At 34.0% G+C, this 26,319-nt stretch overlaps 1 protein-coding gene across 8 annotated transcripts in view; it reads right to left on the bottom strand.

Annotated features, from left to right (window-relative positions):
- ROBO1 (roundabout guidance receptor 1) overlaps positions 1–26,319 on the bottom strand; it is a 1,104,481-nt gene that overhangs the window by 79,415 nt on the left and 998,747 nt on the right. For all 8 annotated transcript variants that reach the window (XM_073231812.1, XM_073231810.1, XM_073231808.1 and 5 more), the window contains 3 exons: positions 26,030–26,150; positions 25,573–25,711; positions 23,404–23,531 (listed from right to left, as the gene is read on the bottom strand). In XM_073231812.1, the coding sequence (XP_073087913.1) occupies positions 23,404–23,531; positions 25,573–25,711; positions 26,030–26,150 (388 nt within the window). The remainder of the gene's footprint in view (positions 1–23,403; positions 23,532–25,572; positions 25,712–26,029; positions 26,151–26,319) is intronic.

Here is a 26,319-nt window from a genome sequence, read left to right as displayed (position 1 = left end):
ATATGGAAATGAGGACAAATTTGAAACATCTGCTCATCCTGACATTATAAATACTGCCAGCTTTGTCCAAACTGTTTGATTTATACAGACTTATATGGCCACTCCATCCAGCAGTAAATAGAGTGTCAGAAAATTGTGTCAGTTCCACTGAGAGTAAAGGGCAGTTGCAAACATTAGGTGTGCTGATGCAGTCACTCCTGGGGAAGAAGCGTGTTTGGGACTGAGTTTTATGCTTGGAAAAATGTACACTGAATGTAGGTCTTTTTAGTACTGTTTACACTTCTCAGATTCATTCCTTATCAGCTGTCTGAAACACCTAATTATTCTCCTCTCTTGTCTCAGTTCAAATTGAAGTGAACCTTTCAAACCAGACATTTAACAGTTTCTACAGGATAGGGTTCCCTTAATCCACTGTTTAAGACTGTTCCATTATTTCTAACCTTCTATTTAAAAGTACTTTTAGTTACTTATGTCAGTCACTTAGGATAGCTCTTTAAAGTGAATATGAATCAAAATTATATTCAGATCATGTCCACAAATGCTACCACTCTGTTCACAAGAATATGATTTCTTAGTTAATGAAGGTGAGGGTTTGAAAGAGTACTTTTTTCTTGCTAAATATTTTCTTGTCAATTGCATTTAAGACATATCTACCAACATTTATAATATATATTATATATGAATTTTATTTCAAAAATATAAAAAAGTGATATTAGCCCCTTAAAAAGGGGGATATATAAAACAACATGCCAAAGATTACATGGGACAAAACTGAAGAAAGCAATTAGATCTCTTAACTTCTGGATTCATGTTCTTTCTTGTATACTTTCTTTTTATTTTTAATTGAGGTTTACTAAAAATTATACCATTTAAATAAAAAATTATAGAATACCTGAAAATCAGGTCAAATGCCTTCAAATGTCCCATGACTTATAGGGAAGAAAATACAAAGTTAGGAGGTACTGTTTAGGCTCAGTTTGGTAACGCTGAAGTTCTAGCTTAAAATTTTTCCAGAACTCTGATTGTAACTGAGTAGTTTACTCATGGATTTGGCAAACACTGTCACTATCCAGGTATAAAAATAGGGATGTACATCACTGTTTGGAGATTTTCCTCCATGTACATCCACATAGGAACATTTGATTCCTTAGTTAAGGGTTGGAACAACTGATATAGAGAAATCAGACCAAGAAATTGAAAGGACTGATAGGATAATAAACTAAATCCAGAATAGAGTTTGGTTTGTTTCAAAGAAAGAAAACCAAATGATTAATTAAATGAATGGGAGAATATGACTTTCCAATATGCAGGGAATTTGAGTAGGAAAATATAAATGCTCAAATCATTTAGACAAGTAAAAACTTCGGTGGTCTCTTTCCTAAATCTCAGAAGCATGTCTAATAATGTATTATTTTATACATTATATAGAAATGTATTTTATACATTATATATATAAAGAAACATCCATGTTTCTTTAATAAAATGCCAGCTCTCCTCAAGCCTCAAAGACTTATTTGGGAATGCAGGATACAAACCCGCATGCTACATTTATCCTGCAGCAATCCTTCCACAGAGGACATTAGCCTGGAAATGAATTTACTGTATTTTGTAGGCATATTCTTGAGCCAACATCAACAGTGACATCAGCCACAAGATATGTCTTAGAAATATAACTTAAAAAATACTTTTCAATATGTATATTAAATATTAGGTATAGATATATCTCTACAAAAAAATATAAATGGATTAAATATACCTCTATCAATTTATCATCATCATCTATATATTTAGAATGAAAAGGCCATTCATCACATCCATCTACTTGATGTTTCTGATCAAATGTTGGAATATTTATCAAAGGCTACCATATTTAAACTTGCTATGATTAAAAATAATCAATGTCAAATTGTCATAGTGTTAGGAAACTAGACAAGAATGAAAATCCACCCACAACTCAACCATGAAAACTGGACCATATTGTTTTAAAATAGTCTACAAAGCATTTTAATGATTCCTTAGTAAGCCATATACAAATTATCTTAAAATATTAGTCAATCTATTGTTTTTTAATTTGGATTATTTCTAATATTCACAATTAAAAACAGAGATGACAATAACATCCATCTCAGTTATATTTAAGATTATTTCAACTGGCATTTTCTCTAACAGGGAAATTTCACAAACACTGAGCATTCATATCTTTGCCAAACTGACAACAGAATCTCCTATAAATTAGCATTTCTATATTAATGAGATTAAACATTTACCCACACATTACCTTGCCACTGATACCCTGTTTGTTGTGGATATTGTGTTCCTATGATTTTTTTTTCCTAAGAACTATTGTAGACTAAAATTTTATCTATTTCTCATATATGTTGCAGATACACTTTTCCATTTTATTACGGTCTTCCTAATCGGGTTAAGCATTTTTTGTTGTTATTTTAATGAACAAAACTACATAATATAGATATATAATAGGCAATAAAGTATATTATATAAATATTCACCTCCATTAACATCTTGTATTTTTGTCTTTACTTTTTAGGTTTAAATTTCAATCCATGTGTATATTTCTATATATACGGTAGTACATGGAGAGCTATTTTTTTTCCAAATAGCCCATTATTACATCACCGTTATTGAACAGTCTATCCTTTCTATATTAGTATTAAATGATATCTTTATAATATTTGTGTAGCTTTTTACCTAAAAAAGTAGGGAGACTCTTTTAGGGTGAAGATTACTCCCTGGCACACCACTTAGCATACTCAAGCAAAATTTCCCCCAAATGGTGCTCCAGCATTCTTAAAGAGTGAATGGACCTTCCCCAACATACTGATTATGAAAGTACTTACAAACCTATTGAGTCTTTATTTACATGAGGACAAATGCCTATCAAAGCAAACTTTGATAAATTTGGATACATCATGAGGTTATTTCTTACATAAAATGAAATGAATCTGACACATAGAAATGAAAATGAGTGCAAACATCCATAAGAGCAAGGTTATACACCAACAGGACCTCAGGATTATTACTGAAAAACAGTTGCAAAAACTCAGGTAGGCAGACATGAATTCATAAACGTATTTTGAACCAAAAGAAAAAAAAATTTCTTTTCTGGGCACCTATTTTTGTTTGTTTATCTTAGGAGCTTTAAAATGAAAGAGTACTTAACCAAGATATAGTCCTATAAAACACAGGACTATAAAATAAGTGTACATTATCACTTTTTTAAGGAGAGAAAAAAAATAAAAGGATGCAGATCACATATCACTTAATAAGACATAAAGTTAGCAACCCCATTACCTTTACTCTTTGTCAGTTACCCATACTTCCTGCAGACTTTATTCTGTGCAGTCTGTCTTTGTGGCCAATGACAAGTGAAACATGGAGGCTGATTGGTTGAAGGACATGGAAGGGTATGGATGGAAAGGGGAAGAGAAGTTCCAGTCACAGTGACACGGTGATTAGAAGATGGCCAATAAAATGTCAACTTACCAGACCCAACTAAAACAAAAAAAAAAAAGAAAACATGGAATAAATAAAAATAAAGAAACAGAAAGTGAAACAGAAGAAGTAATAAGATTTGACTTAACAATGATATTTCTTTCAAACAAAATATCCAATAAATATTTGGATATATGGTTCATATTGCCCATGAATGAATATTTGTTAGCATTTTAAGAATAATTTGAATAATTTAAGAAAATTAGAAATGAATCTTAAAAATCTCTTCTATAATTAAATGAGAGCTACAATGGATGAAAACTATAAAATTATAAAACACTTTCAATGACATTACACTTGGCTACCAGATGACAAAGGTAGATAACTGTACATGTAATAGGTTTTAAAAACACTATAAATCTTAACTGCTAATGCTACTTAGAATAGCAATCAAGCATCTTGATCAAAGATAAAGAGTGTTAAATCCTATAACTCCACCATTAGATTAATGTTAAACACTTCATGCTGCCAATGATATTCTATGAAACCTGAGCTTCTCATACTTGAATAAGCATACCACATTAAAATCTAGTTAAAAATACAGATTATCTTTCTATAGGTCAGGAGTGTGACCTGAGATTTTGCATTTCTAATAAGTACCCAGGTGTTGCTGGTCCATGACCATAGGTTGAGTAGTAAAGATATTTAAAGGCATTATATTTAAATTCTTGCATACTTTTAATTGAGAAAAACACACAAATACATGAACACATTATGAAAACAGAGGAGATTTTATAACCCTGTCTAATAAAGTCATAATCATGTTATTATTTTCAATGCTGAAACATTTTAATACAGAAAGTTCAAGTAATACATACTTAAAATACTAGAAAAAATGGTTTTGTTTTGCTTTTTTAGAAATAAAGGTAATTACTGTCAAATGCAGAACTTTCTCATAATAGCTCAGTAGATATTCACAATACTTTACTCAAATAAATAACCCCCATGTCTTTCAGCAAGTGAAAATTAATTAGACTTGATATGCATTTACGTAGTTTAAATAAATGAACTATGCCAAACACTGTTGCTGTAAAATAGTACAGTTTTTAAAACAGAGACAAAAGTTCACTTGCCTATTGTTACCACATATGCAAAGTCTAATGGTAATTGAGAACCACATTTTAATTCACACATTCCCTTCAACATGACTGAAATAATGTCTTCTTTTTCACTCTAAAGAAAAACTTTAAGCAAAATTTTTCATTCACTCAGGCCAGAAAAGTTAAAAAAAAATCTTTCTCATTTACTCGGGTACAATGTTTATCATAGTATCAACAACTATGCTATCCAAATTTGAAAATGTAAACAGAGTCAATTAAATTTGGTTTCAATACTTCTTGAAACTTTAAAGATGAAGTCTTAAATAACAAGAAGAAATATCTAGGAACAAGAGAGACAACCTGACAAACTGTAGCAATAAAATTTTGCCTTGAAGAAACAAAAAGTAGAAGTATTTTTTCAGGTAACCTGTGAAAATAAACTTGATCTTATTTGACTGATGCAGTTAAAATTAAACCTTATTTAAAGTTAGGAGACTGGAGGAATGATTTCTGAGTATTTTCTAGTCATAAATTTTCAGTATTTTAAAATTCCTTAAACATTTAAAACATATCCAACATGTTAGAAATAAGAAAAGTACTAGGAAGCAGCTCAAAGAAAATTTAAAAGTACTTTTTCTTTGCTGTTAGGTTTCACCAACAATTAAGACAATAGGAGTTGAATCTTTTATTAATTAAAATCCATTGGGTTTAAAAACTTCATGCTACTTCATCTGAATATCATATCAATGATAAATGATAATTTTATTTCAGTCTATTAAGGACCCTAAGAAGTTACCTAAGAACAGCATCGAACATAGAAACTTCCAAAACTTCAGGAGGTTTTCCAGACGGTTCTATCTTGAATGATCATTTAAGCTTTTAACAACCATGACTGTCAGGAAATGGTTCCCCTTATCTAAATGAAAAGCTGCCTGTCACAATTTAACCCCCCTCCTTTTTTATAGTTTCAGTAAACAAATAAATGCCATTAATATCCTCCACCTAAAATCCTTTTACCAATTTGAAGGAAATTATCATTACAAACTCTCTCTTCTAAAGAACAAAGGACAGGAATTTAAGCTTTGCTCAATTTCTCCTTTCCATATTTCTCTCAAAGTCAGGTCAAAGGTTTTCTCCTTCCATAAAGAAAGCAAGGACCCTACACAACAGTTAATGCCCACTATTGCCCAGTTAGATATGTCCAGACAGAATCAGAGAAAGCAGAGTAATTTGTCCATTCATTATGCTCTGAAGGTTGTGGTTTAGGGATGGCCTCCCTCCCACCTTCCTCGTAACTCTTCTCAACTTCTTTCTGCTTTAAAAGCTGGGAGCATCTCTATCCCAACTCCCTTTTCTCGCTAAGAAAGAGGAAACCCTGTTTGTCTCTATCTCTAATAAAACAATAAAACCATAAAATGGTAGAGCTAGAAGTGACCCTTAACTTTATCAGTCTAACCCTACCCTTTTTGCATGAGAAATGGAGAACCTCCTAAAGTGTTAAATAACTTTCTCAAGGTCACAGATGATTAACCAAAGGCTGCCTTCCAGGCTTCTTGACTCAATCTGAGTGTCTGTACAACTTATCCTACTGGTTAATCAGTTAGGGGTGGACTAGATGCAACAGGACATAAAACGTATTTGATTTTACATTTAAACGGTCAGAAACCATTCAATCTAAAATCATTACTATCAAAAGCATTACTACCTACATATAAAAACTCTTTTTAAAGAATTCCTCATGACATTAAGTTTTTTAGGAATATTTATTTCTATTTTAAAGAAACATGGGACTAACAGGTGAGAAAAAAGCAGATTTAAAACCTCTTGAAAAGTTCATTTTCTGAGCAAAAAAAAAGTGCAACCATTTCTTAAAGTGAACAAATTTTAATAATTCCATCACTTGAAATCATTGCAAATTGAATGAAATAACAGTCTTTTGAAAGCTGAGAACAAATAATATTTTCACAAAAATACTTTTTTGGTAATATGTCAAATGGGAAGATACAATAACTTGGAGAAATAAATATATATTTTTAAGAGATTCAAACTTGCGGTTTTATTTTTTTTAACATAGCTCCATTATGCAGATTACAATTCATCTCCATTAACAGTTCTAATTTTATTCTTTAATACTGGAGAGTTTGGTTGGAAAGGGGTGAGAAATTAGTGAATTTGCTACAAGGCTGAGTTTGTATAGAAAGCATACTGTTTTCCTTTTTGGGTTGGGGGTGGGGGTTAAAAGAATTATAGGCATATAAAGCAATTTTAAAATGGGAAAAATTGAGCATCTTTCTCTCTCTCTCTCACACACACACACATGCACTTGAATAAGAGACTTTCTCCTCTTTTGAATATGATGTCAAAATGCTCCAGATAATTCAGTTACTTTGAAATCTCCATATTTTAAGAATGTACATTGTTCAGACAATTATCTTTAGGTATAAACAAGATGATCTAGAAGAAAAGAGAAACACAGATGGAAGGAAGGAAGGAAGGGAGGGAGGAAGGAAGAGATAAAAAATGTATTTCCTCTTTCTGAAGGAGGAGAATATTTTGATCTGAGAAAGTTAGATGGATAGATAGTTTAGAAGTCTTCAGAGTAGGTCTAATAAATACAGGGACCAGCCAATTTCATAACTACTTAGGCTAGAAAAGAAGATAACAGGCCTAAGCAACAGCATGAATGACTTAAGGAAAATATAGAAAAGAAGAAGTTAAGAGTAAAGGTCACTGAACCATGAATTGGTTACCAACTGTGATGTCTCTAGAGGTCTTTAAAATGGGATTTATTTCCATTTGGCCACAACAGTTTAGCTATAACCCTGTCTGGTAAAGGAATAGACTAGTTGACTCTTAAAGTGCTTTCTACACTATGATTTTGAGTACAGAAATGCAGAGGCAAAGCAGAACAACAGATATATTCCTGTGCCCCCTTCAGATTATGTATATACAAATGTATACTCCACTAGAAAATGTTCCCAAAATAATCTTTTCAGTTAAATATTCTTTTATCTTACTCTAAATTAATAAAACCGTTGGTAAGCACAGTTCACTTGATTAATTAAAAAGATTTCAGAAAATTCTAAGTAAAAAAGCATAATAAGCACAAATTATTTTCACACTGAGATCTCAATTTCTGAGTATAATGGCAAATATGTTTGTGTTTATCCATACAAGTTAAATAAAATATTGAAATTCTTCACAGCTAACAATACAATTAATTAGAATATAATGATGGAAGAGACTGCCAGATTATTTGGGCCTAAAATAATTTAAGTATTTTAAACTTCTAGAAAGACTACAGATTACAGAGTTAGAGAATTTATCTGTCGTAGGACTAATCCTTTTAGAACACATCAAAGAAGAGCAGCTTCCTTAGATGGGCTACATGTGAAATCACCTTGACTAGGGGATTCTTCTGAAAATTCATAGATAGTTTTCATTACTAGTGGCTAAATCCTTAAAAGATGTGATTTTTTTTTCATTCTCATATACAGTGCTTTTTGAACAGCAGGACTCATCAATGAATCTGATAGACTAAAATTATAAATACAACATTCCAGAAGAATGTGAATGGTGTAAAGTAGTGCATGACAAGAATTTGGGGGGGAGAAATCCATTTTTATTAAAAGAGAGGAATACTCAAATTTTCAAGTAGTGAGGATATCTATGTTTGAACTGACAACACCCAGCCGCTGTTATTAAGAGAAATATGCATAGATATTCATGAATGATAATACTTCTAATAATTAAAAACTTTCAGGATATCTTAATACTAGGTATGATTTCTTTTTAAGGGAAAAGACTGAATTTAACATAAAGGCCTGTCACTTTGTCTTTCAGCTTTTCAGACATAAAAATAGAGTGATTGAGAGGATCATTTTTAGAATATATTTAATGGATACATAAAATACTATGAACTTTTCCCCTCCACTCAAATCTCTCAAATTACTCAGTAGATCAAAGGTTCTGGAGACAATTCTGATTGCCACAACTGAAGTGGGTTCCTCCTGGAATCTAGTGGACAGGGGCTAGGGATGTGGACAGACATCAACTCCCACAACAAAGAATGATCAATATGAAAATGTCAATAGTATCAAGACTGAGAAAACTTGCTCTATCTTATCCACTCAATTTAAAGTTTAACAGAATAGTAACAAATAATTACTTTTCCTCAAATATGCACAAAGTACCTTGCACCATGCCTAACATATCATAGGTCTTAGTAAAAGTAATACTCTTACTCTTTTCATTCCTCTTCTAAAAATGTCCCCAATTTCCCAAAAAGCAGTTATTAAATTGTTCGACTAACTTTCTGGACTTACAGACTCTGAAACTGAAATGCAACTGCCCAGCAATCTATATGTGTGCCACCTGACAAAGGATCTCAGGGTTAGAATTTTGATGAAATATTCCCTAAATCAATTTAGAAAGCCAGAAACCTAGACCTTCCCCCTTGAGATACATAATACATAACCAAATTCATAGCTTTTATTTCACAACTATTTCTCCAGTCAGCCACCTCTTTCTATCTCTGTTGCCACCACTCTGGCCCAAGCTGTCCAAAAGTGCTCCCTGACTACTGTATTGCTTTTCTCCAATCTGATCTCACAACGCAGTCAGAGTGATTAAAAACAAAACTAAACTAATTTGATTATTGGGGTTTTTTTGCTTAAAATCCTTCTATATGGTCCCTTTGCTCTTAAAAAAGCAAAATCCTTAACATGGTCTTACAATGTAATTCTTCTCCTATCTCCTATCTTTCTCTCCCTAAATTAACCCCCATAGGCCTTCTTTTTGTCCTTAAAATTACATATCTGTATGATTATTCTATAAATGCCTGTCTCCAAAACTAGCCTATAAGCTCCAATGAGGGTATTTAACTATTTTCTTTGCCATCATTTCTCTAAAACTTACCAAATTGAAGATATGACTCACATTGTAAATACCTGTTGAGAGTAAACACATGACAGTAATGTCTCCATTGCCTGGTTGCAAGTACTCTCTCCTTCCCAGTCACAACTTTATCTTTTCAAATCTTCTATGTACACTCTGCTGATACTCTAGATATCTGTGTATACCTCTTTCTTTATCAGAAAATAATAAGTTCTATGAAGGCAGGATGCATGTCTTACTAATCTGCGCATACTTCCTAATGTCCAGCACACTGTTTTGTATACAGAAAGTGCTCAAGAATCTATTTACTTGAAAATTTTTAATGGCTATCTTTGATTGGTATATTTCATGGAGGGTCTAGAGCTAAAGTACACAATGGTATAATGATAAAATTACTCACCTGACAGTTAAACAACTTTCGGTCAAGCCTCTCCAAAACTAATCAGGTCTATCCTGCATAAATCAAATAACCTTTCTACATCTCAGTTTAATAGAGAGTCATCAACATTAGCTAACTATGTGTCAGCTCATATACTAGAAACTCTCCCATTAACTCTGTAGGAAAGAGTTCAATATGACAATTTTGTATAAAGGGAGGTAAGTGAAGATTAGGTAACTTTCTTAAGGTCACACATTGGGTAAGAAATGGGGGATTGGAATTCAGGTCTGTAAGCTCTTAAAATTCTTGCTCTTCTTACTACAATGCCTACCTTGTTTGTTAAAAGAAAATATTCTAATATAACTTTGGTTCTGAAATGTTTTGTCTCTATGACCTAAACAAAATAACTTTCTAAAAGAAATTATTTACAAAGGAAATCAGCAAACTGAAAATACAACCTAATGAGAAAGAGATCATATTTCCAAATCACATACTTGATAAGAGATTGATATCAAAGATATATAAAGAACACATACAAATCAACAACAAAAAGTAAGATAATCTCATTATAAAAGGGTCAGAGAACTGAACAGACATTTTTCTTAAGACATACAGGTGGCCAACAGATATATGAAAAGATGCTCAGCATCACTCATCATTATGTAAATGCATATCAACACCACAATGAGATTATCATCATACCTGTTAGAATGGCCACTATCCAAAGACAAGAAATATGTGTTGGAGAGGGTGTGGAGAAAACGAAACCCTCCTACACTGGAATGTAAATTGGGGCATCCACTATAGACAAGAGTATGGCAGGCCCTCAAAAAATTAAAAGTAGAAATACCATATGACCCAGCAATGTCACTCCTAAATATTTATCCAAAGAAAGCAAAAACAAGAATTCAAAAAGATCTATGCACCCTCATGTACACTGCAACACTATTTACAATAGCCAAGACATGGAACAACCTAAGTGAACATCAGCAAATTACTAGATAAAGAAATGTGTTGTATATATGCAATGGGATATCATTCAGCCATAAATAAAGAAGTAAATCCTACCATTTGCGACAGCATGAATAGACCTTCAGGGCGTTATGCTAAAGGAAATAAGGCAGACAAAGAAAGACAGATACTGTATGATCTCGCTATTAAGTGAAATTTAAAACAAACAATGACAACAACAAAAAACAAGCTCACAGATACACAGTTTGGTGGCTGCCTGAGGCAGGTGGTGGGAAGTGAGCAAAATGGGTGAAAGGGGTCAAAAGTTACAAACTTCTAGTTAAAAAATAAATGTCCTGGGGATATAATGCATGGTGACTATAGTTAATAATACTGTCTTGAATACATATTTGAAAGTTGCTAAGAAACTAAATCTTTAAAGTCCTCATCACAAGAATTTCTATTTTGTTTTGTAGCTATATGGTGACAATGTTAACTAGGCTTATTTTGGTGATTATTTTGCAATATATATAAATATTGAATCATAATGTTGTATACCTGAATATATATGGCAATTACACCTCAATTGAAAAAAATATTTAAATGCACAATTCATGTATCAATGTATTAAATTAACATGGATGTAATTACTCTGCTCACATATGGGCAGGTTGCATGCATAGAAAAAGGTTTTGAGGGAGGAAAAGATTCATGCTATATTTTATATTCTAATAGAAAAATAATGTCAAAGCAGTCAATTCCATCTCTGAAAAGTGATGTGATGGAACATTTTAGTACAACCACTGTAAAAGTCAAATATATGCAGTCAAGTATCCAGGACATACGCCCATAATTTGCTGTATAGTAAGTATAAAGGCATGTCTGACTTCAGTTTTCTCATCTGTAAAACAGAGCCAAAATAAATTATTTGTGAGACATCATTCATGTCTAACATTCAAAATCTCATAACTGTAGCACAGATATTATATAATTTAACATTTATTTCTGAGAGACCTGTATCAGGACAAAATGACTTACAAATTTTATCTAATAACTTAGTATATTTATGGGGAATAAAAAACTTAAAGAAAAAGATAAGAGCACACCTCATCTCTTTACAAATGACCTAAAAAGAACACTTCCAAATGACTATTCCACCATGCACAAAGTTAACTTTTTAAAAGCACCTTTGTAAAATGGCCATATTTACCCGTTTTAATTCTAAATTCTCTACTAATAACATAGACCACCCAAAACAAATGTCCTAAAGTTAACTTTAACAACCATTTATGGATTTTCCTGCCCTCATAAATTTGTTATAAAGCAATTACTCAGATATATTTTATCTTGTACTTATTTAAGTATTTTCTGCAGGTGTGTTTTTACTGGCACGTTATTTATCAAGTCCTGAGAATAACAGTTAAAAGAAAATTAAAGGGCTCATGATGCTTTATAATCAGTTTTGCAAACTAAAGGCATATTATAAAGTAGTAAAGTCCAACTTTTACTGAACTAAGGCTCAAAGGAAACCAGCTGCCACATAACTATGAAGTGTAGCTATTCTAATGATGACCCTATGTGTGGAATCTCCTGAAATGATTTGTGAATGAATGAATACTGTTCAGCATAATAATTAATGCTGTGTATACCTGTAAAATATTTAAAATGATAGCAAGCAAATAATACAAAAATCAAAACATATGGATACATGAAGTCAAATTTTCAATTGTCTTGCATATTTCATTTATTCTGGGCTCATCATAAGAAAAAGGTCTCCTTAAAGTAAATAGTCTACAGCTCTTCTCTTTGTAATTATTGTCTTTCAAACAAAGAATGATCTCAGTCACTTTATGTCCTAGCAATTCTGGATAAAATAAAACATATCAATGTGAATTAACTTATAATTAATTCTTTTACCTTAAATGATAGATATTATCACAAAATAATCCCAAGTCTTAAAGTTATGTGGGATTGTAAACAATGAATCTCATGTTTAAAATGAGCTACCCAGTAATTACTAGAGGAAACGAAAAGTTGATTTATTTCTCCAAATTTCATTTTTAGGCTGAGTAATTCAGAGCGTATAGATTCACATAACTAAATTACATATTTCCACATTGATGCCATTATTTCACAATGTAGATTTCTAAAGACAGTTGCTAAGTTTTATGTCTAAATAACTAGCAACCAGAAAGCATTTTCCACTGTTATGTAGATGGATAAAGCACATAAACTCAGACCATCATGGAAGGCCCTTGTGCTATTTACTAGTGTGGTACTGTTGTCATTATTTGTCACGAACCATCTTATGTATCAACTATTTCTTGTGCCTGACTGCTCTACTTAATTCTTCAAATACTTGCTTGGCACACACAGTAAGAGAGTGTTTCAAATTCTCTGGGGAAGACCATGTGGTGAGTGTTTTTCCTTTTGATTAATTTTTAAGATTTGTATCAATTTGTTTGCAATAACTGAAAGCAATATAAAACCTTCATGACTACCTAAAAAATCTGAGAAAGTCACACCTTCACCAGTCATTACAGTTACAATGGTATTTCTGAAAGACAGTAAGAACATAAGTTCTCTACTTTATCTCTCTTAACAAAAAAAAAAAAAAAGGAAAAGGAAAAGACTCAGACCATAAAGTGCTGGGTCTCAATCAAATCAAATAGCATAAAAAATCCCCAGGAGTGGAGCTTGGCATCCTACTTATGCCACTGGATCAGAGCAGTTAGCAGAGGGAGCCATTCTCACAAATCATTCTCTTGTTAAATTCTGTAGTGGGACTTCATTAAACCTCTTGGCTGATGGCATTTTACTTTCAGCCCACTCACAAAGAGCTCTTGTGGCAGTACTGGTCTCCACTCACACACTGTCTTTTTGGGTTTTCTTTTAACAAGCAAAATCTCTTTGTCTCATCAGCCCTTCAAATCTCCTCTTGATTTTTTAAAATCACTATTTTAACTACAAAACAAAAAGCGACACAAATCACACCAAAACAACCACAACAAATTTCTATATGGGAGGCATTCTGAATGAGACTCTTGGGTTCAGCATTAAAAGCAGCAGTGTATACACACAGGAGGTGGTAAATAAATATAACATTGTGGGGTGCACATGTGTGCGTGTGTGTATGTGTATTATATGTACATAGATATGAAATACCTCCCAGTCCCTGAAGCAGTGTTTGCTATAGTACCTCTGACTTTAATGGGCCTCTGTGATTATGGTCACATGTCATGAAGAACCATTCTCCAGAGAACCAGTCTGCTATATCTTGTTGTTGCAAACTTGTCACACACACATCGAGGTTCTCAAAGTTGTAAAGCAAGGCTTTGGGGATCTTATAATACGTGTTTCATCAAAATGTTGAACTCACAGTTCTTAATCACAGTCTTGGATTATAGTAAACCTAGCTTGAACCTGCAAAAAGGCCCCTTTCATGCTATTAGTTTTGGCTTTGACTCAAATAAGCACGTTAATGGTCAGAAACAATGTATTATTATACTGCCAGCTTTTCTGAATTCTGAAATCAGGTTAAGCAAACTGTTGCAACAAATGATTTCAATAAAGTCTAGATCAAAGAAGGGAAATTCAGAACTGAAGGACCCAGTTTTTCTCTCTCATTATTTCTGTTATGCCCAGATATCACACAAGCTCTAAAAAGTCATGTGACTCTTACCAAAAATCTCATATACTGATAGAAAGTTAGTCAATCCTATTTATGGAAACCACACATTTACAAATAGACCTTCTTTCCCTTAGAGTTTGTTTTAGAATACGAGTTTATTAAAGTTTATCCCCTACAACTGAGAATAAAATCTACAATAAGCTTAACTGTTTTATTTTTACTTAAATTTTAATTTTACATGCCAAAATAATTATGTAGTATCCATTAAAAAAAAGCCACACACACACATGAAGAGTACGTTGCAGTGTGTGAGATTAAAATGTGATCTGGTTATCTTCAAAGTTATTTCACATCTAGGAAATAGTCAAGTGCACTGATGAACATTTCTTTTAATGGGTTATGCCTTCTGATCCATTTTTAAGACTATTAAAGTTTTAGATTACATGGGCGTTATTACTGGGGCCCATCTATCCAAATTATTTTTATCTCCAGTTAGTTAAGTTGTTCCAATATGTGGATTTATGGAAGGAGCAGAGAAGGGATCCAATATTATTCACTCTATCAGGAAATTTAGCAGCACTGAACATACCAGGAAGGATAACAATTATGTTTAAAGATCAAAGGAAGTCAATGTTAATTATGGGTCTGTTTAATAAAAAAAAACTTACTGAGTATCAAATGCATATCACATATACATAACACAAACAGTATTTTTAACTAAGTGCAGATTTTTTTTGCATTGTACTTCACTTATCCACTGTTGCTTGAAGCAATTAGAACAAAAATTGACATTTTTTACACCAGAATTACAGAAGCATTGATAGTCACATATTGTGTGCCTATATAAAGTATTTTAGGAGATGCACACAAGACTCAGATGATAATCCTCAGATAGGCAGCTGAGAACACTACAGCTGCAGGAAGTCCTAATTCTGACATAGATAAAAACACATCCCTGAAGTGGCCTCCACCTCCTCCTCCTCCTCCTCTATGCCACCTTCATCACTTCTATTTTTATCGAGCATTTAAATGCTTCACACAATATGCTAAACACTTCATATTATTAGCTCATTTAATCACCACAGCAATCCTGTAAGGGGGATATTTCCACTCCCATTTTACCGATGAGAAAACTAAGAGCCAGAGATTTAATAACTTGCACATTCAGCAATAAAATCCAAGTGGGCCTGTCAGAAATAACTGTGCTCCTGTTTCCTAATAGCAGGGGGAAATCAAGGAGGCCTCCCATGAAAGACTTTCCAAAGAAACCTTAAGGACTAATTTTCACAGATACATCTCCACATCAAGGAGTCACAGAAAATTATCTTTCCAGAAAAGGAAAATAATTACCAAAGCCCACGTTAATCAGCTAACAACATTTTTAAATCTCTACAGACAAAATAAATATTACTGAGAATCTGATGGATTTTAAATTGTTTTTGAACAAGGTGATGAGAAAAATAATCATAATAATTATAACTGCTCTTGCATAAGCATTTCATAATCCACAAAGCATCCTTATGAGAATATAATTATTTTGTTACTTGTTGTACTTTATTTCCTATCAAGCCATTGGTGTTTATATCACATGCACAATTTTTTTTTTCCAACAGATGAGAACACTGAAATTCAGAGAATTTAAGTGACTTGCCCAAGTTCCTACAGCTTTTCTGTATCAGGTCAGTCCTAGATTCACTCACATAGAAAACGTTACATAACAGCAAGGGTGCCCCTAAGACTGTAGGAAGACTAAGAAGGCAAAGTAAACAAAGTGTCCCTGAAAGGTACTCACAGTCAAGCAGGGCAGGCATGGAAATGTGGAAGGGTGGAAATAGTTTCCCATTGGTACATGAATGAGGAGGCCCTAACCCGCACTGGGGAGAAGGCTATCTGCAAAGCTTCCTGGAGAATGTTCACCTGAGCTGAGTCTACAGACAGGAGTAACTGGCAATAGAAGATAGGACAGGTGGGAGGCAGGGCATTTTAGACCAAGGGACCAACTGGAGGAAAGCTACCTGGCGGTATATGCATGAAAAAATATATAAGCAGTACGGTGAAACTACACTGAAGGGAGTATCAAGAGAGGGAACTAGGTAGCCAGGCAAAGCATTAAGTATTTTTTATCTTATCTGGAGAGAAGGGAACCATGACAATGTTTATATTAGTGTTTTAGGAGATGAACCTGTAATGTGGGGAATGGATTCTATGAGACAAGTTAGAGACAAAGAAACCAGCTGGAGGGTAACAGTTTCAGCATTAGGAAGAAGATAAAGGCCCAAATTAAAGCAATGATAATAAGGTAAGAGAGGTGGGAGGAGAGTTGAGAAAAATTTATTTCGTAAAATCGGTAGAATTTTGTGGTGGTTGACATTGGAGAACTGGGAGAATAAAGCGTGACCCCACCACCACTTGAGACATCTCCTGGTGTGTATCTGCAAGGTTGCCCTCAGCCAAATGGAGAATGGGAGAGAATCTGGCTTCCAGTGCCTCATCTGCTCCCATTTTCTCTGCATCACTACTATTTTCATTAATAGTCATGCTCTGGGTTAGTAAAAACTTAAAAGCTTAGACAAATCTGTGACAGCTGTTTCTTGTCTTACTGAAAGTTGTAACTATTGTTCAATTCCTAGTTAACTGGGATGTTAAATAGGGGGCAGCCACAAATGGTAGTGTGTGAGAGATTTCAGCAAAGCTTGTCTGCAGAATGTGGTTCACGAGCAGCAAGGAGAGAAGCTCTAGGAAACATCCCATTAGTGGCAATTAAGTCAGCCAAAAGACAGCACGGTTCTTTTTTTTCTGCCTTTGTGTCCTCTTTGTCTCATGTCAATCTCAGACTTCAAGGCTCAGCCTTCCAGAAGCTGTCAGTGGCTAATCAATCCTAATGAGGAAGCAGTCTGTTCCTTCATTGCTTGGTAGGCATAAATACTTATGGGAAGCATCAGACAAAATAACAGTTCTTCAGAACAGAATAGAATGCACATTCTTTTGATGATTCATTTGAGCATTTCTGTTGTATGCCAATGATAAATTTAAAGAGACAGTAACAACATATATGATACCATATTTTATAATTAAAAGAACAAAAAAAGATGAAGTTGAGGGAATGGAGTACTTTTACAAGTGAAGAAAATGGACAAGGATTTCACAGAAATTCAGAAATCCCATTTGTTTAGTCACATCACCTGGTTTAGAGATTTTCAGTATCTGCCTTTTTTTTTTTAACAGAGCTGTTGCTGAAAGGGCAGAAAAGCAACTGTTTCTTGAGCTTCAAAGACTAAGTGGTCCCTGTGAGAGGCCTGCAGAGGAGTGCAGTGAGGTGTGAACCAAGATCTAAACATTCAGCTCCTGTGTCTAACTTCCCAGCACTCATGGCTAGGAGAGATGGGAAGACTAAATGTCTTTTAGTTCCTATTGCAAGAGAGACAAACAAAAACGGGATTAGATTTTCTTAATGGTTCAACTCAGTGAAAATAAAATGTGATGGCTTGGGAAATGGCTGGTGTATGGAAATCCGTTTCCGTTTGGTTTCCTGTGACAAGCACAGCGATGGGAATACTGCCACTCTGGGGATGGAGTCACAGATTAACTTCAGAAATGAAATGATTACAGCAATAATAGTTGCTTTATCTGTAAAGTTGCAAAGGGAGTGGAAATATTAATAATGCCATCTCATTTGCCTAGTTTAAGCAGTAAGTATCAGTGAAGCAAAGAATCATAAGAAATATTAGAGGTGGAGGACAAACTTGGAAATGGGAGAAATACAGAGATTAAACTAAACTCTGTGTGGCCTTATCTTATGTCCTTTGGGACAGCACTCCACAAAAATGGAATTATTTAAAAAGCTATCAACATGATTTTCATCATAAATTATTACTGATTTTAAGGGTTTTGTTATTAATGCTATAGTAAATAAATTATTTTTCTTCCTTCATTTTCCTTTTAAGTGTTTTAAAGCTGCATCCACCATGCTTTTCCTTAAGGCTACCTTCAATCAAAGAGAAAAAAAGTACTCTTTAAATTAACCATGGATTGTTTAAAAAATATAAACAAGTGAAAATTTAAGTTGGCTATCATGTGATTCCAAGAAAACCTCAAGACTCACCTGGCAAACATCTAATAAAGGCCTAATAGGTTTAAATTAAGATAGTAAAATAATATTAAACAAACCTGTAATCATTCTTGGAACACCAGGAGGGGACGTGAATTTTAGCATTTTCAAGTGGCACACTGTTTAAAATTTGGCAGCAAGCTTCTATGTATCTATTTTGTTCTGGTTAGATTTTCTATTTTATAGGTATGTCATAACCTATAAAATGGTTATAAATACCTGTGTATATATCCTTTCCTTTAAAAAATAAGGCCATTGTACAATATGAAACACTAGTTCAGAAGGTAACTCATTCCTACCAAGGCAAAGCCAGCAGTCCTAACACTTGTCAAATTGAGACATTGACGGGCAACTATAACAATGTAATCCGTGAAAATTGAGACATTAAAAGATGCCTGATTTTTTTGTGCACATTTTAGATTCATAAACAGAATTCTTGAGAAGGTGTGGAGATATTATACATGTGGAGGGAAAAGAGGAGCAAACATTAAGCATACATACAATAATATTGACCATTTAAATTCATAGGTAATAAAATTTTATTTCAGAAAATGACAGAATATCAAGTGAAGGTTAACTGAATTTTTTGGTTAACTGGAAGTCAAGCAAAAACACTTTTCTATTATAATCATTCTGAACAGCCTTATTTCATCATTTTTCATTGGTCATGTAGCAAATATTATTTTTCAACAGGTCAAATTACTGCAGAACCTCTGAATCTCATTCTGACAGTTTCAAAGATACACCAAAATTCACATCCAAGTTAAAGGAATCTCGTTCTTTCTATTGCCAAAATATTTACAGAGCTCAGGCTGCACTCAGTTTTGATCAGAAACTTCCTAGTACTGACAAATTTTATTACAATTTCCCTCTTTTCCAAATAAAATAATATCTTCTATGTTATAACATATAAGTAATCAATATTTTGATTTAGCTCAATGATTTTGGCATTTGGCTGCTCAGGAAGAAGTAATTTAACCAATGTTACATGAGATATGCATGTGATGTAGGGTTTAGGGATGCAGTGATTTAGTAACACAAGGTGTGGCCCCATATTTTACTCATTGTTTGGGGTGGTTAATAGAAGTTTCCAAGTGGTCACAAAGAAAAATAAGCAGTTTTTGAGAATATTGATAATCTTACAAGTCCTAGAGTGAAGTATCAGGAAACACCCTTATTTTACAGAAAGGCAAACCGAGATGCTGAGAACTCAAAAAAATTGGAAAATAGTCCCTCTTAAAGGCAATAGAACCAAAATTGAGGTCCAAAACCCTCTGCCAAACATTTTTTCATAACAATACCACTCTGTTGCATATAAAATGAAATCCTTTCTAATAATTTCTATTTCCAAATGGTCATAATTTTCTTTAATTTATCTAGTTATTTTGCAAAATTTCAATATAAGTCTAGCAGTAGTTTAGATGGCATGAACAAGACACAATACATTTACTATAAAAGCCAATAGTTTTTTTAATGAAAATGTAATGCCTTATATTTGAGAAGTTTCAGTTAATTTGTTACATAATATATTATCATGATTACATTACGTGCTTCAGATGTATCATTTACAACAGCAGAGCAAGAAGTACCTGTATAGAAGTATCTGAATATTACTATTTTTCTTACTAAATAACTAGTAATTATTAAAATTAAACAATAAAGCCATCAATAATGGTAACACTAGTGTTAATACAATGTTCCTTACTTATAAAACATTTGCATTTACTGACATATACATTCAACATTTTGAATATAATTTAATTTAATCCTTATAAAAACACTGTAAGGTTGACATTATGATACCCATTTTACATACTGGGTAACCGAGGCTCAGGAAGTTTTAATGCCTTTCTCTGGGTCACACTGTCGGTAAATGACAGAAACAGGATTCAGCTAAACTATCTGATTCGAATGTCGATGCTCTTAGCTACACAATTCTTTGTAACATATTTCTTCCAGCTCCGATAATTCCAGAACTCTGAAGAAATTTTTTAAAGCCCTTTATTATTTCTGTCAGCTCATCAAACAAAAAGTCATTCCAGGGACTCGTGAACTTGCTTGTTTAGAAACAAATAAAAACAAATTTATGTGCCCCACTCCAGATCTCCTAAATCAGGTTGTCCAGGGTAATGCCTCATAATCTGTATATTTAACCAGCTTCAGATAAATTTATCTATGTAAGTTCAGATAACAAACCAAGGTAAGTTTAGAAAACTCTGCCTCATCCTAGGTTTTACTTTGCTCTCTTTCAAACACAGCCCCCCAGGCAGCCATCATAAATGGCAATCCCTTCAAATTTTATCCAACAGAGCCTACCACTGGCTCTCAAGATAAAAGCCCACCAGAAGCTTCTTGAGTTTCCCCTAGGACGTCCCTGTGATGTTTCAACCACTGAAGCAGAAGGCTAGAGTCCATATTATATTGCAACTGGTAACTAGTATTATAGATAAAGTGCCTACTAGATGCCCAGTACCATGCTACCCACTGTGAAAAGCATACAAATAGAAATAACAAGGAAGTCCTAAGTATCATGGAAGAGATACTTAAGGAAATATATACAGGTAGAGTCTCCAAAAGAGCAGAATTGGGATTTCAAGAAAAAAATGTTTAAAAGAAAGTATCAAATCAAAGTTACTTTTCAAATGTTGGAACTAATCAGGTCGGTACTGGGGGTGAAAATCAAGTGGTCATTTTATTTCCCCCTAACTTCTTTCTGGAGCACAGGGTTCGGTTGTCCAACATCAATTCTCAAAATTAAATATTCACAGTATGAGGAGTGAGGGAAAAGAAGACAATTTTTAAGCCCATACTGACTCCAATAGTCCTTCTGAAAATAAACCACACATAAAATACAGGAATAAAAAATAACTACACTACTGAATTTCTTATAATCATTTTCTGCTAGTAAATAGATTTATTTCTGTTTAGTTGCCTTTTAGCAACTAGTATTTTTCTACATTCAATCTCAAATGAAGAAAAAAGATTGAACTTCTCAAGTTTCCTTTGAAAAGCTTCCTTTGTTTTTTTCTTAGTGTTTTTTTCCTTTTGCAGTTGGGAATCAAGTCGCTTTCTTTGACATATTATGCATATTATTCTAGCATATTAAAATATTCTAACAGTAATGTTAATATGCATATTTTATTTTAATATTTGAATAAAACAATACCTTCTCAACAATATGCAGATCTTCCATAAATTTACAGAAAACCCAATACATTTGAAATAAGAACTTCTAAATTCCTCAAGTAGTTTCTGGATTTGATCATTTGTACCTAATTTCCATTGAAATCTAGGCTTAGGGAACAAGAATTCCATATGGAAAACTTAAGGCTGAATTAGCTTTGGAATTTAGTTTGAAATTGCAGGAAGAAACTCTATTTTGATTTCAATGTCGACCATAGACACAGCAGAATGGCTATTATTTATAAAAACATCAGACTACCAAGGTAAAGGAATTTAAAACATAAAATGAAGCACATTTCTCTGACTAATAAGAGAGACAATCAACCTCCCTGTCACAATTGCCTGGAGATAGACACACCTTTTCATGGCTTGTGTTCATCCTGGGCACTTTCACTTCCTCTGGAGGGCGTTTGAACTTGGTTTGACATCTTTTAAACTTATGCTTTCTCTAAACGTAAAGGGCGTGGAGTTCAAGTCTAACTTATATCAAAGAGAAGAGGTCTAGATCTTGAAATTCAGAGTGTGTTCTTGATCTTTCCTTTTTTTTTTCTTTTTGTTTTTATGAGGTTGAGCTAAAAACCTCAAAGTGGGACATAATGGCTTTAGAGACAGGAAGGAAATATTCTTCATTCTTTTTTTCTACTGTAAAAAGCCCACAAGATTCTTTTATAGAAAGCCCACAGTAGAAGCACTCCTCAAAAGCCACCTTTTTCTTCCTAACAGCATGAGAGGAGAGTGTGTTCAGAAATTATGACAGCACCAAGTGCTGCTAATGTCAGACCCAGAAACAAGCTAGGTGGTTTTATGGCTCATATCCATCCCTGTTTACCGTATGTACTTGTCAAATGGGGAACTTTTTAAAAAGGTTTATTGTCTCTCAAATTCCACAATACACTATTTGTCCCTAAAAAAGAAAAAAAAATGAGAGTAAGTTTTTGGATGAGACGTAATGAGAAATAATTAGTATGACATCATGAAGAAAGGAGAAAAGGGTTTATGAGAATGAAAAACATCTGGATTATGGACACAAAGGTGACAGAACCATTTCTGCCTACCAGTTAAAGACGTGACCTTGACATTTGAAAACTTGTAGCTGTAGAATATGGCATTCATTTTGGCTCATATAAGGCCAAGTAAAAAATCTTTATCAAAATTAGCAAAGTGCAAATGCAATTCATTCATTCACCAAACATTTATTGAGTGTCTGTTATGTCACAGGCACTGTGTACACAGAAGACTGCAAAAGTTCCTAAACTGTGGGTGGACCTTATGTTCTAGAGAGGAAAAGAGTCCTCTCATTTTTGTTTTCTGAATTGTACAGACTCATGCAAAGCATATACTCTGAAGGAATGGTTAATTTATTTCCATTTAATGAAGAAGTTTTTGTGGCAGTAACTGCCATCTAATTAAAAAAGTAAAGGGGCTCCATGTATGACGACCCAGAGGTAAAAGCACATTCTCTTCCTCTACTTGACCAAGACAGAACTTTCCATGATTTTGAAAACTTGATTCAATTGCTTGTAACAAACATTTATAGAGCTCCTAGAGGCATGATAATTTCCCTTAAAAACCTTTGAAATAAAATATGTGTAACTTATTGAAAGTCTCTAATTAACAGACCAATAAATAATATTATCCTCAAATATCAACATTACATTTCATACAACAAAATGACACCAAAAAAACATTTCCCAAAGCCTACCTTGGACAGTCAGAGTGGCTGACGCTTCAGCTTTTCCAACCATATTTTCTGCAACACAAGTATATGACCCCATGTCACCAGCCATCACCTTCCGAATTTTCAAGGTATGATCATCTCTGATTTCATATCTAGGGATGTAACAAAAAGCACAGTTAAGTGACTTCCTACATGAAAGATCCCTTCATTACAAATATGAGGCACGTTGGCAACAAATTACATGCAACATTTTCCTCAAAAAATTCAAAATGGAAAAAGTGAAGTGCATCCTTACTCTAGGTAAACATGCAGATAGCAAATGGCTTGTTTTCTATTTATATGGGCTAAGATATTAAACTACTTTCTAAAAGAATATTTTAGGGGAAAGTTGGTACTTATTCATTTATTTCCTCAAGCTACTATACTTACACAAAAGTTAAAAGACAGTGGCCAGTAAATAAATACTTTTTATAGGCCAGGTTGTCAGTGTTTTATAGGTTTTTACCTTTTGAAATTCTTCTAACAATTGTGTGATGTAAGTACTAGGCTCATCTCCATTTTGCAGATGAGAAAATGGAGGCATCACAAGGTGTGGTAACCTGGCTTTGACCCTCAGCTAGTTTAGTGGCCGAGTTGCTATTTTAACCCAGACAGTTTCATACTCCAGAGTTCACCTGTCTTGCCTCATCTTCCCTCGCCTTACATGTTGGGTTTCTCTGGAAGTTTCACCTTGATCCTTTTTTACTCTATGTAACATCACTAAGTTATATTATCTACTGTGGTTCACATATTGACTGACCATGCAAACATCTCCAACCCCTATTTCATTTAAGCTCCAAATTCCATAATCCCACCTAGCTAATAATTAGACATAATTAGCCACAGGCAACTAACATTAAATGTGTTACATAAAACTTTCTTTTCTTACCTTATCACATAAACCAATTCTATCTCTTAACACAATTTACCGATCTTTCACCAACTCCCTATGTCTAACAAATCATCCAGTTCATCAGTTCAGTCTCAGAAATTTCTCTCCACTCTGGATCTCTGTCTCTATCTCATCCCCCAGTCCAGGCAATTTACATATCTAATCTGAACAACAAAGATAAGTGTGACATTCTCGGCCCACATTAATGTAGTACCTATAATGCTAAAATTTTTTTCTCCCAAAAAAGTAATCCTGTTCATAATAATACCTTTGACTCATTGGTGTGCAAAATATATGATTCAAAATTCTTCAGTCTATTATACAAAGTCCCTGAAAATTTGACCCCAGTATCTCCAACCTGATATTCCATAATGTCTTGTCACATGCTCTCTGCACAAGACATGCTATACTTGCTACCACTCAAAATGTATGATGTTCTTTCTCAGATTAGTGTCTATGTTTTGATGTCTCTTTTCCTGAAACAGTCTTCTCTTTCTTGCTTATCAAATTGATATATAGTTTTCAAGCACTGCATAAATGTCATTTTTCCTTGAGAACTCCCTCCTAATTTTCCGCTCCCACAGGACTACATTTATGTGATAAAAGGGTTTGCTATGTTAGTCTGCAACTCATATGTGTCTCCTGTTGTGAGCTCCCTGAGAGCAAAAACTATGTCTGAGGTACTGCTGTAACCCCAGAACCTAGCAGGGACTCAGTGCTTGCTGAATGAATGGACATACTAAAGAAAACAGCCTGAAAACAATATCCCAAAGCTTCATTTCACTGCCTCACTCCCTAAGGCTGCCAGGGTGTATCTTTGCTCCCAGTCAATTTAAGGTCTTGACAGATAGCAAGAAACTGACCTCTTCTTCCATTCCCCAGTGATGATGTAGCTTAGAGAAGGACTCTTTCATTGGCTCATGGTAATATCGTTAATGCTGTTCCTCCCTTCCCTTCCCTACTTACTCCCATACAAGAAACTGGTATTAACTGTGGTCTGATTGAACAGAAGAGAAAACTGTCTAAGGAATATCACATTTTACAAGGATTCTCTGGACAGGCCAGGGTCATGATCAACAGTTCTTATCTGAAACCTCAGAGAAAGCACAGTCTCCCAATTCTCATTATCTCTGGTACTGTGTCTGGCCCTGATCAAGAAGTCTAGGGCAGACTATTCTAATGACACATAGGTGAACAGTGGTCTGATGAGAACTGCAGAAAGTCCAAGCAGATGAATCACATCGTTAAATTCTGATCTATACCTGGATTTGGGCAGTTCTCCATCATCCTTTCTCCACCGCACTGTAGGCACAGGGTCCCCTCGGGCCTCACACTTAAACTCCGCGCTGTCATCCACAGTTACTGCCAAGTTACTTGGTCTCTTCACAAACGATGGTCTCTCTAAAATTAGAAAAAGCCATTTCAAGAAAAAATAAAGATGAACAAACTGAAAACCACTTTAGGTGTTCAGTAAGAAGAGAGTTAAAATTCAGAATATTTAGAAAATCTCTCCATATGGTTTCCTACTCCTAAAAGCGCCTTCCTTGGCTGAGTGTTCCCTCCCGGTAGTCTTCCCAGGTCTTGACTACTTTATCTCAGGCCGACTCCTCTTCTCTTCCTACCGCCAAAAATATTGGTTTACTTTCAAGAAAAGATCATTTCTTTCCCCCTTCTATAAAGATACTAAATAGTAGTAAGAGCAGATTAAATTGCACTTACCCAAAACTGTTAGCTCTGCCACTTCACTCTCACGTTCCCCAACCATGTTGGTCCCAACACAAACGTATTTGCCAGCATCACTTTTGCGGGTATAAGTAATCATAAGCTTTCCTCCTCGTATCTTAAAAAAAAGTTTTGCATGAACACTATTAAAATTTCTTTATCTATGTTTACATTACAGAGATCTTCATAAGTGAAGTCTCATTTCTAAGCACAGAAACAAAGCATTATTATATCAAAAAGCTGGTGTATAGTGCTTGCTATATATAGCTAGCAACTTTAAACAGAAT

Source organism: Manis javanica, chromosome 3 (genome assembly GCF_040802235.1).
Source record: "Manis javanica isolate MJ-LG chromosome 3, MJ_LKY, whole genome shotgun sequence".
Classification (NCBI taxonomy): domain Eukaryota; kingdom Metazoa; phylum Chordata; class Mammalia; order Pholidota; family Manidae; genus Manis; species Manis javanica.
The sequence above is the reverse complement of the archived record's forward strand: the minus strand, read 5'-3'. Positions and strand labels throughout refer to the sequence as shown.